At 45.7% G+C, this 20315-nt stretch overlaps 1 protein-coding gene across 1 annotated transcript; it reads right to left on the bottom strand.

Moving 5' to 3' along the window:
* Positions 1-6385: 6385 nt before the first annotated feature.
* Positions 6386-15917, bottom strand: NRN1 (neuritin 1). Its single transcript, XM_045003166.1, has 3 exons — positions 15711-15917; positions 11014-11158; positions 6386-7501 (listed from the first exon to the last, which is right to left on the bottom strand). The coding sequence occupies exons 1-3, from the start codon at positions 15763-15765 to the stop codon at positions 7270-7272; spliced, it is 432 nt and encodes a 143-aa protein (XP_044859101.1). The 5' UTR covers positions 15766-15917; the 3' UTR covers positions 6386-7269.
* Positions 15918-20315: the final 4398 nt, after the last annotated feature.

Raw genomic sequence — 20315 nt, 5'->3', positions numbered from 1 at the left:
CAGGCAGCTGGTATTAGTCTAAGTAATTTATCATCAGGGTGACAACATGCTGATGACACATAATATTAATACAACACCAGACCAATTGATTCAGATGCCAATGATGCACTTTTCAATCTAAGTCCTGTGAATTAGAACTTCTGAAACCTGGTACATTCCCAATGCATTCAACAGATGGAAAACAGGCAGTCTGTCCATTGGAGCAGTGAGGGTAGAAAATACAAGTTAACATAGAAATGTTTCACAACTTATCCCCTGCTCAGTGCCTTGGTACTTGTTCTTTAGTATCCTGGTTTGGGGACTGTTATGGGTCTGTTTCTAATGCTGCTTGTCTCTAAGCAAGGATGTAAACAGGCTTTAGCTTCATTAGGGCGCACCTGTATCTCTCTCCGTCTCACATAGACACACACATGCCGTCTTGTAATTTTATTGGGTCAGATAACACTGCAAATCATGATGTTACAGGTTTTTTATTCAATCATGTTGTAATATCACAGCCACAAAATCTGGTGTCTTACACATGGTTTACAAGACAGGTCACTGAAGTACTCTATTTCCAGGTGTAGGGCTGTATTCCTACAAGGTGGAATTCATCCCTGTACAGAGGTGCAGCACAAGGCCCATGCACCACTGAAGTCCCAGAGCTTAAGTGGGATTTCAGTGGGAGCATCAGTCCTGTGTAGGCCCTCTGCACAGGACGGAATTGCCCACATCATAACTGTTGGTTTGTTTCCCTTGGTTGCCTCCTTTTTTTTTCCAGCGCAGATACATGTCAATCACACTCTGTCATCAGAGGCTTACTTCCTGTTAAGCCAAAGGCACCAGCTGAGCAGGAGAAGGACACCTGACCCAAGATAATACAGCACTGCTTGCTGGAAAACCACTCCAAGGGCCTGGTGTGACCATCACTCAGGTGGCCACTGACTCCAGCTGAGGTGCTTATGGCACACTCAGTTACCAAACCCTGATGGCGAAACATAGCCCACTTCCTCATCTCAAATTGCTCCGGATTCATATAGTGTAAATAGACTGGGTTACCCAAGACTAATGACTCCTCATCCCCATCAAAATGTGTTTTCACCCTGCACCTCACTGGGAAGAAGACGACAACTTGATGTCTCCTGGTGCTATTACCTCTAGAGTGTCCCTACACAGGCCTCTCCCCGGCCTCCTGCACGCTGTGCTTAATTTGTAATGAAAGAGGTGCTGGGGCTCTCAAGCAATTAGGTGCTCGGGCTCAAGCAATTTTTTGACTTTCATAACTGACATGGCAAGTCAAGAGATGCTGGAGCTATGAACTGCCAAGCCTAGAGGTGCCAGGGCTCAGCCCTAGCAAGCCCTGGCACAAAATAAGCACTGCCTGCAAATAGGAAGAGCAGCTAAAGCAGGAGAGCTGCAGATAACAAGAGAGAAAAGGAAGAGCCAGAGGCAAAAAGAGGTTGCATATTTGGAAAGCTTGGCTGGACTCATCACTGTTTTACTCCAGCTTTACACCTTTGTAGCTCCATTAAAACTCGAGACCTTATATTAGCATAAGACTGGAGTAACACAGTAGTGAATCAGGCCCTTTAACTTAAAATCTTCAGTTCCCTTCAGTGGGGACCTCTAGGACCCACTGGCATACAAATAATAATATGAATTAATTAATAAACACAGGCCTGATTTTGCCACTCCTACTCAGGCTGCTTAGTACCTTCCTCTGCTTGTAGCTCCACTGATTTCACTAGGGCTGCTCTCAGAGCACGACAACAGCTCATTGATTTAAACAGGGCTAAGTGGGAAGTAAGGTAAGTAAGAGGGGGCACAATCCAGACCTTAATTATTAATAATACTGTGTACATACAGGTTAATGTACCCTACACTCAGACAGCCTTGCATTCAAATGTTGTTCATGATTACCTGGTCTGTTCATTCTCTCTGAAGCACCTGGCATTGGCTACTGTCAGAAGACAGGATTCTGGTCTAGATGGACCTTTGGTCTGACCCAGCATGGCCATTCTTATGTTCTAATTCTGAGGAATGGACATATACCACATTTCCCTATTCGTTCCCCATGTGCTAGCAATGTTTTGCAATGTTGCACATCCATCTTTCTCTCTGTCTTTGCATCATGCGACAAGGCTTTGTTGCCGACCAGTAAAAAATTATGCTCATTTCACTGCACGGGATTTGAAGTGGAGCAGATGGAGAGGTAACCGATGCATTTTTTAACTTGGCTCAATCTTCCATCTTTCAAAGGCGATCCGAGGCAAATCTGAATAGGAAGCAATGTGCGGCCTTCACTTCCAGTGCTCAGGTGGCTGGTTAAAAGGCAGACGTTGGCAAGGATTATTCAGTGAGAGCAGCCTGTTACTAAATACGAGTTTATCCAGAATTCATAAGGAAGGAGACAAGCTTCAGTGAGTCTCAGGGGACAGCAGCCTGCAGGTCTAATGTTGCTCACAGACTGAACTAGGACAAGGATTAGGACCTGCAGATCTGCTCTGACAATGAAAATAGTGGCCCCAGCTTCTGCTAACTTCTTTTACCTTCCAATTTAACAAAGAAGGGCACTTGTTGGGTTATTTCTGTCCCTTTCAGTTTTGAATGAGCATTTGAACGCCTTTGTTAAATTTTCCACCTCCTGTTTGCCTAGGGGCTGGAAACTGGTGTGAGGTTTCTGGAGAATTGGACACCTGCAGCTTTGAAAACAATCTGCTTATTGGGGAGTGGGACCAGTGCAGCAGAGAGCATGGCTTGTTTCTTCTTGGCCTCTCCTGTCTTCTCTTTTTATCACTTCTATTCTCATAAACATAAAGCTTTCCCGAGCTGGTGGACACAGTAAGACGAGGTTAAACAAACCTGGTTTGCTTAGTCCTTTTCACCGGGTTTGGGTCAGTTATTTTCCTGCGCTATTTGGACACAGCTGAGGAAAAAAACTCTGGAAACACATGTCAGTATAGTCATTTCCGGATTAAAAATCAAAGAGAAAATAGAAGAATAACATCCAGGAGGTTCAAGACCCTTTACACTTTCATAACCTTAAACACTGAGACGGCTTTAGTCCTGCCACTATAATTTGAGACTATATTGTGCTGTTTGAAGCTCCATAGAGCAGGGTTTTGATTAGCAATCAGTAATTAAATGAAGCCAGAGATCATTTGTTAACACATTATGTAAAATATTTATATTTTAAAGTGTCAAATAAATTCAGTTCCCACCTCCTAATTTTTAGTTTGTTCTGTAAGAAACTAACAAATATTTGTGGAGCAAAAGACTGGTGCAAATGCAGGTGCTACTGCAATACAAATAATAAATAGCTACAATAAGAATATTAAGAGATTGAAATCCAGTTCTGCAGTTCCTCCCCTATCTTCAAGACAGTTACAGAGATGGAAGCTTAAGTATTTCTCTCTATAACAAGGCCTGCTGCTAGTTCATTTACAAACTCCTTGACTCCTCATTTACTCACCTTAACTGACATCAGCTATGTCTAATACAGTAATTCCCAGCTACATCCCTGGAAAATCAGAGGGGGAGTTCCTCATTTTGCACCTGGCCTTTTCTTTACTTTTAAGTGGAAAACAAATGAAACCGTCTAGACTGTGAAGTTACAGGCTGATCTTGCTCCCACTGAAATCAGTGTCAAAAACTCGCAGTGGCTTCAGCAGGGGGAAGATCCCATTTTGAAAGAATAGTTACATGGTCATTAAAATCCATTCCTTATTCTATGCTACTTCGTGGATGCCTTTGGTGGTTCTTTATTAGCTTATTTTGCAGTCTCCTCTCTCTGATTTGGGTTGTTGTTTCTTCTCTCTGTCAGAAGGTTGTGTGGGTGGCATTTATAGAAAAGAAAGCTGGGTAAGTCATTATTTATAACCCGCTTGCTTTGTATAAAAAATAAATATAGGCGATGCAATGTAGATTTATGTATAACATATGCATCCTTGTTCATCTTATTGCCTGGAATTACCGTGTCATTAGACAGTGATTTCTGAAAGCAGGCGTTTGTCAATTAGAAAGGCACATCTGCATGCTGGTGCATTTGGAATAACACCGGAATGGGAGATTTCCCGTGAGAATTTGCTTCTATTGAACGAATCCTTTCCCTTCTAAAATTCTAAGAAGATTGATATTAAAATCGAAACAATTTGCAATACCCCAGGAGGAAAAAAATTCAAATAAAATAACCCAGCATCCTAGTCTCTCACTGGCTCACTAATCACTAACTTCAAAAACCATGCTTATTATTTCACCAGCCCTATGTCTGCTGTTTTGTCGCCATGTAGAACTACTTTGTGTATTTGCTAAATATAGAGAGAGGATTTATTATTCATTCATTCTAATTCGAAAATCTCTTGAACGCACTACTGAGATGGAAACCGGTCCCCCTTACCAAAGAGTTTGAGATTTCTTTATATAGTTAAGCCACTATTGTTTAAAAAAATCTGGAAATATAAAGAAATAAGTAGCCATTTTAATCCAGATTCAATTTGTATTTCTGTAATAGAATGGCACATCTTTGGCGTTTGGTCCTGCAGTCCTTATACAGGCAAAACCTCTCTCTCTCTTTCTCTTTCTCTCTCTCTCTCTCTCTCAATGGAATCCAATCTATTTATTTCAGTGGAAGTTTTATCGAGTAAGAACTACAGGATTGGGGACTTAAAACTAGAATCACATGACCAGATCCTGCTTAGGATAGAAAGTCAGTGGGTTTGCTACAGCTAACAGGATTTGACCGCATGTAAAGCCAGCGGGATTTAGCTCCTGACGGAAATGGATTTAACTACTAGCAGTAAAAAAAAGACCCATCCTCCTTACAGGGGCAAAATTTCAGTGGGAGTTTGGCCCGAAGAAGGACCCGATTCCACTCCCACTGCAATAAATGGGAGTTTTGCTGTTCGCTTCAGTGGGAACTCTAGCGGGTGCTAAAGCAGTGCAGGGTTTGCCTGAACTCTCCCATTTCCTTCCCCCCTCTCTTGCAGCTGCCAGTTTGTGCTAAAAAAATAGCAACGTGTGATGTCATGATTATTTTTAATAGCGATCTACATTTTGATCAACTGGGAAAAGCCATTCGCAGAAAGCCCACGGTTCCCTGGCAGTGCCAATGTGGGAAAGAATGGAAGGGAACAGTGGAAAAATGCCCACGAAATGAGACTGAGCTTTGCATAGATTGGTGATTTCCTCTCTCTCCCCCCATCCCCCATAATGTATTTTATCATTAAAAATCAACATTGCTTCCAGTGCTAAAGGCGGCTGGCTCCAGTTCCGGGGCCCATTTGTTGCTGGGATTCAATACGTTTGGGAAATGCAGATTGGATTGCAACCCACTGTTTGATTTATGAACTGTTACGTTTGCTATTGCTTACCCATTACATTTCAGACTTTACAGACCTTTGGGGGGAGAGAGAGAGAGAGAGAGAGAGAGAGAGAGAGAGAGAATAATGATATATTGGAGAAGGGGGATGATTACATTCCCCTCCCGCACCAGAATAAATAATATGTATGACTAGAATTGCAGAATCAAAATTAAACTCTGACCCCCTCCTCCCCTTCCCCCCTCTCAGCAGGACTCTCGTCTTATAGGTAGAAAGGATGTGTTTACTCCTTGATGTTTACCTCTCCATAAAGGCATCAAAATCCTATAAATAGACAAGGTTATAGCAGTTTCTGCTGCTAAATCAATAGGGCCCAGTCTCCTGGCTAGTTCAGCTGAGCTGTCTTATTAATTATGAAAGGACTCATCTGATCTCAGGCAGCAGCTTTCTGTCCCTCCTTTGCAGCATCTTAATGGTGGTTGCGTTCTCTCCCTTCCATAGCTATAAACGGTCCCCTTTTCAGCAAAAGAGGTTTATTTTTTTTAAAGAAATCACTAAATACGTATGTAAAGAATATAGCTGTAAATCGTCTGCCTATAACGCCGCCAGCAATTGCTGTGCCAGCAAAACCCGCGCATGTGAAGAAGGGAAGGATAACCGGGGTGGATTTTTGACAAACTGCTGCAAATGCAAAAGTGCTAGAGCTGGGAGACTGTCCTGCATTGCCCTGGCACCCCGGGTTCCCACTGAAATCTGGCACTCACTCTAGCTGGCTTGGGCTGGTTCCCTCTGTCAGCAGTCAGAGCAGATGAGCCCCACGGTTTAGAAAAGGAGTATTGTGTCCTTTTTTAGGGGAGAGTTTTATAGCATGAGTTTTTAAGGGCTATGTTAATTAGTTTAGCAATTCTATATTTCTTTGCACCAAGATGACGATGTTAATTAATTTAGCAGCTCTGCATTTAGCGGTATTACATTAAAAGCCTGTCCAGTTAAATAGATATATTCCATGCATATTTTACAAATAAAACGACACCCTCATTTCAAACAATAATTTTTATTTTATACTTCTTTCTATACTTGTAGCAAATTTTTTTTGCTGAATTGGCTTTATAATAAACTCTTTTTAAATTACATCTTTTCTTTTAAAATCAAGGTTCTTTTTTGTCAAAATCAATATGCTGTATTTTTAGGTTTACATTTAAGCCCCCTTTTTGTGATCTATACTGTTGGATATTCAGGTATTTTACTGTATGTGTAACATCTAAAACAAGAGAGGAGGAGGGAAATTAAAGGCAGTGAACTCGGAAAGATGCTTTGACAACACCAAGTAAAGCTAAACTCTCAGCAATCTTAGCAGCATTCAATCCTTCAGTCATTAGATACAATCTCTTTCCTGCCTTCCTTTTTTTTTAACTGTCCATTTCTTTCTTTTTTTCCCCTCGAGGAAAAAACTTTTTTTTGCAGTGGAATGACCAAAAACAAGCGACTGTGGAGGAAAGATGATAGATTGTGAGTTATTCACCATATGCTTCACACGTGGATATCAATCTTGGATTCATTTCCAGTGCCTTTTTTCTCAACTCATCGTTTTCGTTCATATTATAAGAAGAGCCCATCTTTTGTTGTTGTTGTTGTTGTTATTATTATTATTTATTAAGATTATTAATATTAGGTGGCCCAAAGCCGTTCCTGAGATTCTTTTGCACAAAGGGCTCGGGTTTGCTATTTTTATTTGAAGAGACACTAAAGCTGAGGTCCGATTTTGGCTGTTTGTTGCTCATTGTTTGGTAACATTTGGCAAATAAAACACAAAATAAAGAGAGAACGTTTCCACAATCCTATATGGATGTTTCATCATCACAGATAATCACAACGGTCCCCAAAAAACGGATGGACACTTCCGCTATAAATCCAGTATATGGAGAGTGTGTGGTGGGGGGGTGGGTATGTGTGTTCTACCAGGAGAGACCTCCTAGAAGGAGAACCAGGTCGCTAACGCTGCAGAGAGAGCCAGCAGGAGCAGGGGGAAGGCAGGGAGGAGTAAGGAAGGAGCTGACCCGTTGCTTCCTCCGCATAGTTCAAATAAGCTGCCTTGAAAATCGAGGTTTTTGGATTCCTTTTTCAGTTTTTCCCAAAGATCTGTCGCGCCTTCCTGGCAATCCGTGAGGGCTGTGAGGGTGCAGGAGTGGAAATCATCCCAGTACCTGGGGAAGGAACAAACACAGGGGACAAGCGCCAGGTCACTCGCTGCACAAGAGGGCCCAACAACATACCAGCCCCACGCCGGATTCCCTCCACCCGCACGCTCCCCTTCCAGCCCGGCTCCTGATTCCGCCCCTCCCAGCAGCTTCAAATGTGTGTAGCGATGACGGGTGCCTTGATGTTTGGGTGACCAACCCCCCCAGTTATACAAATCAGGCCCCCTTCAAGAAGTTTCCCCCTTTGGGCGCTGCAAAATGGAGGCACCTAAAATCAATAGTGGCTTTTTGAAAACCTTGGCCCTTGTTGCCTTCAGAATTGCAACCTTAGAAGCAGCAGCCCCGCGCACAAGCGGCTCGTTTTGCAGTGAGGCTCTGTTCCTACTCCCAGTTAAAACCAGTGGGTGTGGGGCCGTTGATTTCAATGAGAGCAGGCTCAAGCCTTCAGGCAACAGCTCTGTTTCAGGATGTCCTCCAGCGTGACTGCGATCTCAATTCCGCCCCGTCCCAACCGCCCCCTAAGCAGGCGGCTTGCTTCCCTTCTGAACGGGCAAGGAGGCTGCACCCGGCTTATTTTGCATTTACTCGGTAACGTTCTGTTTTAGGCTTTTGCAAGGAGTCAGAAATCGAAATCTCTGCCTTTGAAGGGAGAGCGGCTGGGGTCCAGCGCATAGCTCCATAAATCATAGGCGGGGGCAGGAGGTGTGCCTTTTGCACGCACAGAATAGATGGACATCTTCCGGGGGGGGGGGAATAGCCACAAAAAGCAAGGGGCCTGTTATTAACCTCCCTTAACTGTCGGACTTTATTAAGGAGCGTGTTTCTCAGCTGTAATGATTATGATGAGGTTTATTTATTGCCTAGCATGAGTATTGTTGGAGAGTGTTCTTTCTTTTTGATGCTGACGAACTGTATTATTGTGCGGTGAGCTTTGATTTTACTCTTCCAGAGCGATGGAATCGGCCAAAGTTTAAAGATGCCAAAGCAAAGTTCCTTCACAGAAAAGCACCGCGTTCGCTGGTGATCCCGTCTAGAAAAACCTTCCACCCACTTCAGAGGGCTTTAGATCGAGCCTTCACTGCACAGCAAACCAGCCGCCTCTCTGCAGACTGGCTCTGGAGCAGGCGCCAGGTCCGTGATTCTGAAATGACGGGGAAAGTATGCCTGGAATTTCAGAATCCTGACCTGATCCAAAGCCCCACTGGAGACACAGGGGAAGTCTGTCCAGTGATTTAAGTGAGCCCAGGATCCTACCGTGTTTAGAATAAGAAATGACTCACCCCCTTGGAAAATTTTCCAATATTCCTACACTGCTTTCCCATTTTCTCACTCAAACCAAAATCAGATTTCGAGGCTAAATCTAAACTCCAAGCAGGGTTGTCTCATTTCAGAGGAGACTGGCAGATCTCTGTGTAGTGGTCTCGGTTATCTAAAATCAGTGTGGCCTCTGTGATTGTTCTCTGGTCTGTTTGGTTTTTTTCCAGTCAGGCGCTCGGTTTTCGGTAATTTTTTAAAGCAGTCCTGCAGACTCTAATTTATGAGCACTCTACACTGGTTGTAGACTCCAGTGTTTGCTACATTTGTAATAAATAATGAGATATTGAGATGCCAAGAAGGCTGAGAGTGTGCCTCTCCTGCAGTATTTCTGCTATAATTGCATCTCCCAAAGGAAAATTAAATCTTCCCTGATCTTCTTTCAATGCACATACTGGCACAGAGAAAGGGGGAGAGAAACCTTTACAGAAATCAGGAGCAGGCCGGTGGCACTGGACAAGAAGCTAACTCCTGAACAGGACAAAGACTTCCTATTAGAACGCTACGGCCCTTCTTTATGTATTTATTCTACGTGCAGCACAGCAGGTACATCGCAGCTGGCCACTAAAGCCACGTACCGGCATTGTAGACGCTGCAGATAGCAACCTACTGTCGCTCAGAAATATATAGACAGAAAGAGAAGCCACAGGGGTTTCACAACATTATCTTTTGGGTTAACATGTCTTGGATTTTAAAAAAATGTTTCCGTTTAATGTACATTGTTTTCTGACTCCTTTTTTTTAATGTTTCAAGAAAGACTTTACACGCCAATGACACCGCATTGGCTTCTAAATATGGCTATTTTGCCGGATATTTCAGGATTATGCAGGAAAACAGCAATTAGGAAAATCCTATAAACGGATTTCTTTTTTTATTAAATTAAAATGCAAACGGTGCGTTACTAGCGTCAAACAAAGAACCCTTTAATGGACATTAGCATTAGCTCTTCTCCTCCTAGTCTCACCAACAACCTTCATGTGTCCCCAGTAAAGAGTCAGCAATGGGAGACAACGCCTTTTTTAACGTGGGGGAAATAAATCAAGACTGACATTTCCTTACGCAATGGACCCCTACCCAGGGGCTAGTCTGGAGTCTAAGCAAAACTCTGCAATGCCTTCAATGGAAACTTGTGCCCGGTCTGGCCTAGTGTTCCTTCCACAAGGACTGAAAGTTTGGCAGCGAAACCATCCCCGTGTCTCAGCCTGCAGAGATCATTTCAGTGCCAGTCCCTCTTCAGACACGAGTATTTCTTCTACAAGCCCAAATCATTATCCACCCCTTATTAAGCAATCACGTGATTCGCTCTAAAAATGAAACTAGATAGATCTGAAGGATCGTGGAGAAATCACTCTCTCTAATACGGCAGCAAGGTGTCATTTATTATTATTATTTCTCTGTAGATTCGATTGCGTTGTTGTCATCTTAATTTATTTGGTTTAATTCCGGGGGCAGATTCTGATCTCTTTACTCGTGTTGCTTAGCAGCTGACTTAAAAAACAGTCCCACATTTTCTAGAGTAAGGACATCAGAACGCGACCCGCAAGAAATAAATAATCAGGGGAGTCAACGAAGAATAAACGTAGCCCTAGAATTTCGCTGCTTAGGTGATTTGCAGAAACGATCCTGTTTTAGGCAATTCGTTAGCAACAAAAGCGGCCTTTAAGAAGAGCCAATACCAGCCAAACGTTGCCAACCCCGTGCTGGATTTCCGACCTCCATTTTTATCAGCACCGGCACCACCCATGTCAATGACTATTTGCATTAACAACGCTGGATGTCACACTTGGGGGGCCTTGAACAGATCAACTGGGAAGGAACCATCGGCGTTACAAAAAAATGCAGAGGGCAAGAAAAAGGGAAGCGAAGCCAAAATAATACACAGTCAGCTGGGAAACGAACGGAATGGCCCAGCTAGAGCTTAGGTTAAATCTTTCCTCGCAGTACAGTTTTGCTCTGACTGGCGCTTCAGACTGCAGGGAAATAAAGACGGAGGTCAGGCCAACTCAGGGCAGGGACAACTGAAAATAGGGCAGCGCCTTGCAGCGCCGTAAAACCACTTTCTTTTTACGCAGAGAGGCACACGCACAGCAGCCATCAGAGCGGGATTTTCAGGCCGGCCAGTGATATTTTCTTTTCAAATAACCACCCCGAATGTAACCCCGGCGATCCGGGACGAGGAATAACAACGAAAGAGGAAGACCTACGAGCAGATCGTTTGGAGATTTCTCTTGTCGTCCAGGTCCTGCGGGTAGTTGGCCATGTTATCGCCCAGCCTGAGCAAACAGTCCGAGAAGCCCCTAAAGACCGCATCGCACTTCCCCGCTGCTTTCACCGCCTGCACCAGGTACGCTGGGGAACAGATCAGCACCACATCAGCCCGGACAGATCCCAACACAGTAACACTGTACAGCACCCAACCTCCACATGTCTGTGAGCTACATTCAACCCCTCCCCAGCCTCCCCTTTCCCCCCCCCCATCATACACGAGGGATCAAAGTCGTGACCGTGACAGGAAGATCTGCCATTCTTGTGCACCCACCAGGTTGCAAACCGCCGTGCTTCCTTCTCAGCACACAAAGCCAGCTTTCCTGTTTGGGCACTTTCACCAGCAGACGGGATTAATTTTGAATGAGGGCAAGTGTGCTGAGAACAACAGGGTTAGAGTCAAAGGCATTCAGAGAGGGGGTTTGTGCCTTTGATTTGTGGGTGTGCGCGCGTCATTTCTTATTCCATCTCTCGCGCTCCCGTTGGATGTTTGAATCTAGTTTGCAGCAGCGATGCCCACTACAGTCCGGATTACCGTTAGGTTGTTTATTAAACGCAATTTTCAATTTAATTCTTTCCTTTCCCGGGAAGCGTTTTATTGTTCTAACATTCTGCTTCCGAACGTTTATACACACACGGACACTCTTGTTAAGGGCACTTCGTTATTTCAGTGTCAATTGGGTAAATAGCTGCGGAAAATGAAACCTGAGAGGAAAACATTCACAAAACACGCAAAGGGCTACGGCTCACGTATATTTCTCCCTCCGATGTGCAACAGCGTGGGGTGGGAACGAAAAGTGTGTGGGTTGCAGTCGCTAGTAAGATAAATGAATTCTTCCACGGTTAAAGTCTTTTCCTGGTTATATGTCCCATGTTGCACCTTTCGGATTTTGCTATTCACTGGCACACACTGAGATGCTCCCACTGTTTGAAAAAAAAAATGAAAATGCCCTCCTGTGTAATCCACCGATGGAGTGAGTGCTAGAGTCACAGACTAGGGGTGTGTGTGTGTGAAATTACTTCCCACCTATGTCGTAGTTTTGCAGCTAGATTGGTGCCAGAGAGACGCCTGTGGTTTATATGTCAGACTGTGTGTCTCTGGACATGTCCATAGCCAGATGGATCGACGTGGAGACACAAGAGCATCATTTACCTCACTTCACCTCAGCTCCTCTATGTACCACTCTGCCTAGAGGGCTAGAAGTTTCTGAAAACTGTCTAGCTACAGCTGAATCCATCAACCAGGCGCCCTGTCTCTAGCCACACACAAAACTGACCCTGCTGGGAAGAAGGTGCTCCCTCTCGATCTCTTCCCCTTGCAATGAAATCCACACAGTGCGGAGGGGTAGAGTAGATTTTCATGCAAGGGGAAGCCAGTCTGTCTTGCTGGGAAGATTTTTTGTAAATACCTTTAAAATGGTGTTAGCTCTAAAATCCCTCCCAGACACTCGCCTCTCTCTCCTGGTGCAGTGGTGCTGAGGGAAGTAGGGGTGTCACTGTGGTTTGGTCTCTCTCTCTCTCTCTCGCTTTCTGCTTGCCTGCATGGTCAGGACTCGCTCAATTGATTTGTCTGTTTGAAAAAACACCACCACCAGATACAATTTCTGGCTGACTGGCTGGGATTCGCTAGCATACGGGCTATTTATCCCTATCAATCCCGCTGCAAATGAAAGGGAATTAGAGGCTTGTTGGTTTAATTGATCACTGGCTTGATCCTGAACAACAGAGCTCAGGGCTCTCAGCTGCTCTCCCATCCCCACCATGCAGTGCATCTTAGCCACCTACAGTAATCGGGTTAAGGGAGTTGCCATTTTCACATGCTGCTTTCAGGAGCCTGCCCCAAGCGCTGGGGGCACACACTGGGTTGGGAGCCTGGGATTGCAACCGTAAGAAACTCTACCCTAGAGATTCCCCTGAGGAGCGTGGCTGCTTATTTTTAAGGCGCTCAAATTACCAAGTAAACGGCTGGCTCCAAAGGGCTCCGTTTCAACTCAGAAACTCCGTCACCCCTCCCCGTTTGATTCATCATTAACCTGATTTAGTAACCACACCCCTCACCACCACCGCCCACCCGCACGTCAAAACACGCGGGGAGGGGCGGGGGGTGCAGACATTGGCTACGGTACAAAACATGCAAACAAATAGCAGAGCCGAGAACATCCCGAGAGAGAGAGAGAGAGAGAGAAAGTCCTATAAAAGCCATCGCGATTAATGCTCAGGCAAGCGAACGAGGAGGGCGAAAACGCCACTTCCCAGCGGAAAAATGCTACAAGTCACTCTTAAAAATACAGGCTCCCAAATGATCTGCCCCATGAATCGACTCCTCCCGGGCGCCAAGATGCGATGGCAACAATAATCATTCGTAAGTGCCATTGTCCTGCCTGCGGGCTCGGCAGGAGAGGCCTGCTCGCAGCACACGCGGGCGCGTGAGCGAAATGACGTACAGCTAATTGCGGTGTTCGCATGCTGGCGCTGTCCGCGGCTTGGGGGGCCACTGTGCTGTAAGAAACGGGGCAGGGTTTCTCCCGAGTTACACAACAATGGGGTGGCTCTTGAACTAGGTCGTTTGAAAGAGAAAGGGGACAGTGCAGCCCGTCTGCAACGCATAAGGGCGAAAGGATCCATCCATCATTGATCCTTTTTTTGGCATTCCTTAATTTTGCTGCTTATTCTCCACATTTAACACGCTCTTTAGCTCCGTCTACTCCCCGCATCATCTGTCTTTCTGTCTCACCTTCCTTCCAAGCTCCTGCAACCCCCGCTTCCCTCCCTCAGCCACCTTTCTTGTCAAAATGTCAGTGGGTTCGGGGAGCTTCCGGCCATTCATAAGGACCAAGGCATTGGTGCAAAGATGGACACACATTTGTGGGGCACCAAACTAATGCGACAAACTTCCATTTCATACGAACCCTTTAGTAATTCACCAGAAGAGGTAAATACACGTCTACACTGGATGTGGCATTTATTCTCTTCACAAAACAGAAGTGGCACCTCATTTCAAAACAGTAATAAATACTTCGGAGTAAAATAAAACCAAACTGCTCTCCGAAGAGACTATAAGATCCGAAAATTCATCCCTTTCCTCACTACCCCCAAAATATCTACACTTTAATAATATTTGAGGTCTGCAGCACTGGTTTTAGCTGAACTTTCGAAATTCCTGCACGCTTTCGAACGATCTAGTGCACATAAAGTGCCAAAAACATGTAAAATTCAGGGCGAATAAATGCCTCTCTTGGTAAAATTTCCTATCCTCACATCCTCCTCCAATCTCCAAATAAACAAATAAATACATTAAAAAAGATGTAGTTTTTAAAAGGCCATGTGTCCTGAAAAGCGTTCAGCATCCTTTGAAATTATTCTGATTGTTTGAAATAATGACATGAATTTTGAGGTTTGCAAATTCTAGCCACATTTTCCCGAGTTCAATGTTTCGTCTCAAGGGTTTCCTCCCCCCTCCCCATCGATGCGAAATTTATTTTCATCGCGTTTTGCCTTTTCTCCACGGTCCCCCCGCCCCAATGCTGCAGAGATCGGCTAGCGAGGAAAGCGACAGAGCAAAATGATTTTTAAGCAGCAAATCTGAGCATTTTTATTATGACAGAATTCCTTTGCAGAAAATCTTTTCAAGGGTTTCTCTTGTAATCTGCCAATGTATCGATATGTTTTAATTATTTTCTAATCCAAGATCATTTTTGGATAATGCTAGGGAATTTCTTTTTGGGTTTTTTTTGGTTATTAGTTCCTTATGCAGAATGAAAGTAGTTGCTTTAACTTTAAAGCTGTTTTAATATTTGTAACTGTGAAAATATTTTAGTCGGAAAGATTGAACAAAATTTATCTAATAAACAAACAAACCTAGCAACAACAAAATCCCAAACAGCAAGAAGAAATACACAAACACGTATATATATATATATATATATATATATATATATATATATACACACACACACAAACCAGGGTGGAGGGAAACCTGTGCTATTTTAAGTAACTCCCAAAGAATAGGCATTTTGCACCTGTGCTTTAGTGTTTACACAAAATTAATGCTCAGGCAATAAGATTTAGATTTTGTTTTTGTTTACTTTCACGGCAGCTGGGAGAGCCCTAACATCCCAAAAGACAGCATTGCGACCCCTTTGCACATCCCTGGTTGCCTGCAAATAAACTTTCCAGTTAGACCTCTCTCTAGCCATTTTGTTCCATTTCTCATCCCTCTCTGCCCCTCTAGGGAAGAAATAAACGTCCTAGCATTGGAACCACTGAATTGTCGGTGGCATATAGCTAGAAAGAAATATGCATGTAATCGTTCCCTGGGAGGAGGGAAGGAAAAGGAAAGCAACCTAACCATTAACGAGCATTTCACCCGTCTGGTTTGCAGTAAGGAAGAGCAAAGGTGGTTCAAGAGGAATAAGAATTCGTTCCCTTTCCTGCGGAGAAGCTGTTCTTTCAGCACCTGGCATCCTGAATAAACACGAAAATGCCATTAAAAAGAGCGGGCGAGGAGAGGGCACAGCCTGGTCCCTTCGCCACGAATCACGCCCATCATTTCAGGTTATTTAGACATCCCGTTTCTGCATGCATCAAATGGGGTTTGGTGCAGACAACCTGAGACACAATTTGGCGGTCCACTTACCTATCTGTACAGCAAGGAGCAGAGAAATATATCTGCCGTTCAACTTAAGTCCCATCCTACATTTAGTAAAACCATTTGCGACTGCAGATCTTTAAATAGTTACTTTGGAAAACGTGGGGGAAAGCTGAAAAACAGGCATTGCCAACAAGTTCCCAGCAGCGGAGACTTTGCAGACGAGGGGGAGATGGAGAAAGAGGGAGAAGGGAGAGCTGGGAATGGTTCACTCCATTAGCAGGGGGCGGAGGAAGAACAGCCTCACGCCCACCACCAGCCCTGACGTGGGGGAATGACACTGACGGATTCTTTTTTTTTTTTTTATGTGCACCTTGGAAGGAGAAACGCCATTTATAGGCATCCCAGCCTGGATTTAGCCCGCTCTCTGCCATTAATCGCCACGAAATCTCCTCCCCCAGGTGAAATTCCCCCGGGCTGCTGGCTGCTGGTGTGACCCCGCAGGACTTTAGGGGAGCCCTGGATTCTCCACGCGCCTGCAACAGCGCCGACAACAAACCAAAGCCCCCCCAGAAGGAGCCGGCCCGCGAGGAACTCAACTCCTGCCATCTTTAGTAACACGTCCCCATGGCCAAACGCTGCAGCAAGCGCCCGACAAGCAGGGCAGCTGCTGTTAAGCCTGGCGTGGGCGTGTGCGTGTCTCCCCCCCCCCCCGCTCTCTCCCCCACTAAACAGCTGCGTCCAGCTTCCCGCCGCACACTCTGTGTGTGTGGCACGCACCGACCTCTAGCTGCGAGCCTGGCGGGCTTGTCCTCACCCTGCAGGGCTGGCCGGCTCCTCCAGCGCAACAGGCGACAGCGTTGGGGGCCAAAGCTGGGCCTTGAACAGGCTGCCAGCAGGCTGGCCTGGCTCTTTTGTGCTGAGCCTAAGCTAAGTCAGAACAAATAGCCCTGGTATACAGACAGCCCCAAATCACTTGCATTGCTCTGCCCAGGGCATTGTTTTCACTTAGGCATTGCTGAGGAGTGGGCTGCAAAATTGCCACGCTCTTTTCCCCCCCCCCCCCATCTTTTTATTTTGGAATAATCACTCCACATGATTTTAACGCGCCCTCCAGCCCTCTGGGTTTTTTTTAAATACTCCCAGGGGTATTATGAAATACCTGCCCCTTGTGCTGCCTGAATCGATGCTGCTGCATTGCTGCTTTGTTACATAATGGACGGGGCTGCAACTGGCAAAGAGATCGGGAAAGGAGAAGTAGTTAGACCCCAACATTAAATCTGATCTCTGTCCAGGACAGTTGGGGCTTTCTGGGGATGCAGGCTGCTAGCACAAAGCGTCCAATATTATTTTAGCTGGGAGGGGCATGACGTGTGTTTCCTCTTTTTATCCAGGAGATGCAAAAATAATACTTTCAAAGGCATGCAAATCCAATGAGGGAGGTGTTTGCAAACAGCGAACCTGTCTATCCATCGATCCCTCTCTCCTGCAGAGCAACAGGAGCGGCTAGTGAGAGATCTAGCCATCGATTTGTTACCAGGTGTGCATATTGAAGGGGCCCGAAAGGCTGCGGGGAGGTTTGCAGAGCTCCAGGAGACAGAAGGGAGGGGGGAAAAGTAGGAGTATATTCTGCTGTGGAAGAGTCTCTCTCCCTCCCTGCGTGGGTGGGGATAGCACTGAAGAAACCCCCCTCCTCGCCTTCCCCCTCTCTGCAGCAGCGGGGGTGGGAGACTGGCTTTTGCTGGGTCTGTCCGGGTTGGCCCCTGCAGTGAGGAGTGGGCGGAGGATTCAGGAGTCTCCCCCCATCCCTCCCCTATCACGTCACCTGGATGAGGATGGGAGGGGCTGCTGAGCTGGTTAATCTCTGCCAGGCTGCCTGCCCTGAATTCTAAGGGAGACCAGGGCCTGCCTGCCGGATCTGCCTTTTTCTTTCCTACTGTGTGTATTAGGGCGGTGGCTGGGGCCTGAGGCAGATCAGAGCAAGGGGCTGCACAAACAGAAGTGGATGCTGCGGGTCCTGTTCTGACCAGCTCTTTATTCCATCCTCAGGGGGCTGGGGCTTTCCTGTCAGGCAGAGAGATGCCCCCGCCAGACAATAAGGCAAACCAGTGCCCTTGCAGTGCCATCCTTTCCTCCCCATCCCACCCTCTCCTGGGGCCCTGTATACAGTGCTGCCCTCACCACCCCAGGTGCGAGGCTCAAGGCATGAGGCCAAGGGAGAGGGCACATTTGGTGGGAATCTGTCAGAACCCCTGCCTAGGCAAGGGTTTGAGCCCTGGCTCAGCTCAGTAGAGCGTCCATGTTGCTATCTTGGCTAACATACTGAGGACTGAACCCAGGAGCTGAAAACACCAAGCTCCACAGCTTGACCTAAAAAGCCCCTTGGTGGACTAGGCCCAAAATGGGGTGTGTATAACACACACTTGATCCTGGGGGATTACACAGGTATCTTCCCCTAAGGGAGAGGGGGACCTGATGCCAGCACTGGGGTAGGCTACATAGGTACCTGCCTAAGGCATTTAATTGTTAGGTGATGCTCCCACCTGGCCACCTTCCCACCAGCTGGGGCAGCTTCTCTAGGGGGAGTGTTTCCCTTTTAAATGTGGCCTACTTACCCTCAGGTAGCAGTAGCACTAGGGTGCCAAAAGAGCTAGTGCTGGCTCTGGCTAATGCAAACTGAAAGCCTGTGTCTGCAGAGGGAGAAAACACAAGCAGCTCATGGAGATGTTCTGCTGCATTGCGCCTTGTGTAGCCACACTGAACACAGCCGCCCGAAGGGTTTCACTTGCTTGTAGTTACCAGCTCCCACCTAGCTTCTCCCCACCACAAAGTAGCCACTCAGGTGCTACACCACAAAATTACCAACCCCTTGTCATGTCTTCCTACTACCCCTTCACTCAGGGGTTCTCTGCTCTGTGTCCCCTTCTGGGTCCCTAGTTTTGGCCCTTTGCCCCCCACACCTGTTCCCCTTATTGCCTTTGTTGTCCCCCGAACTTGGTTGGGTTCTGGGTTCAGTAGCTCCTCCCTAGGCTGGGGGAGGGGCTTTTAGCAGTGGGCGAGCTAGTGCCCGCCCACATCCCGGCACTCAAAAGGACCCCTCCACTCAGCTCCTCTTCCCACAGATTAGCCACTCCTTCACCCCCATAATTACTACCCCTCAGTCAGATCCAGCCACCACAAAATTACTGCCCCCAAATCAGCTCCTCCCACCCCTGTTTCAGCAGCCAGTTGCAGGCTGGCTGATATAGGCAATGTGAGGGCTGCTGTTGATTTTGAATCCCCCTGCTCCTAATCAGTAAATATAATTAAGTAGTTTTACTCTAGCAGCAATGAGTGCTGCATAGTGCAGTTCCTTATACCAGCAATTCCCGAGAAGCATCATTTTAAAAAGAACCGCCCTTCACTTCCCCATGGCCTTAATGGAAGAGGACTAAGCAATACGCTTAGAAGTAAGTAAGAGGGTGGGAGGCATGACAGTCTACAAGGGTCTGAAGGTCACCAAGAAGGGAGAGGGATTATTTAGGGTTAAGTGAGTCAGTACAACTAGGAGCAATTACGTGAAATCAAGAGTAAGATACAAAAACTCTTGATGGTGAGATCTGTTAATACAATAATGCTAACATGCAATTAACCCATTGCCCTTATACAACACCTTTTTATCCATAGACCTCAAAATGATTAACAGAGGTAGATAAGCAGCATTACCCCTACTTTCCAGATAGGGACACTGTAGGGTAAAGTGTCTTTTGTCAGGTTCCAAAGTGATTTCATGGCAGAATTAAGGATAGAATCAGGTCTCTAGACTGCTGGGGAAATCTGAAGTCCCTACATCACAGGTATACTCTCAAGATTTTAAATAGTCTCTCAAGGGAAGTGGTAGAAATTCCCTCCAGTAATGATATTTGAATCTAAACTGGATTTAAGGCAAAAAAGCTAATACAGTAGCTGGCATTCAAATGTTGTGGTAATGGATGCTCAAGAAATACTGCCAACAGAGATAGATATATCATAAGGTAGAATTCTGCCATTGTTCCGGCACAGATCAGTCAGGTAGGTCTTTTGTATCTTTGATTTAGTGCATTAGCAGCAAATAAAAGGGGATGGATGGATGGGCTGTAGGCTCATGGTGCTTGAATGGAAACATTGTACATGCTGGTCAGCCTGCAGCTGGGCTGCTTGTATTTTGATCAGTGTGTAAAAGCACCCTTGGAAAAGCACCAGGATTGAAGGGAAGTGACAAGTTCAAGAGTACAAGGACTGAGAGAGCTGCAGCAGGAGGAATTTTCATTTTCACTCCCATGCCATACTGATAAAGGTTTGTGGTTGTTGGGTTGTTTTTTTTTATCATACTTGTATCTCCTACTTTTTCCTAAGGGTAAACAAGGTCTAGCTGCAGGTTAGGGCTTAGCTAGTATGAAGTGGCTTGTCTTGAACTTACTTTTGACCATAGCACATGTAAAATTTGCTTTGAAAATGACTATATGACAATTTCCAACATGCAAATCAAACAGATTGTAGAGTTCTGATTTGTTTAAAATTTCAGATCCATGTTTAACAGTTCAGAGCTATCTGCACCTCTGACAAACTGGGTCAAAAATCTCTTGAGAGCAGGCTTTTCTGTGAGATATCTGGCATTTCTGTTTCTGGAACCCA

This window comes from Mauremys mutica, chromosome 2 (assembly GCF_020497125.1).
Source record: "Mauremys mutica isolate MM-2020 ecotype Southern chromosome 2, ASM2049712v1, whole genome shotgun sequence".
In the NCBI taxonomy this organism is placed as follows: domain Eukaryota; kingdom Metazoa; phylum Chordata; order Testudines; family Geoemydidae; genus Mauremys; species Mauremys mutica.
Note: the sequence above shows the minus strand (reverse complement) of the source record. Positions and strands in the feature narration are given on the sequence as shown.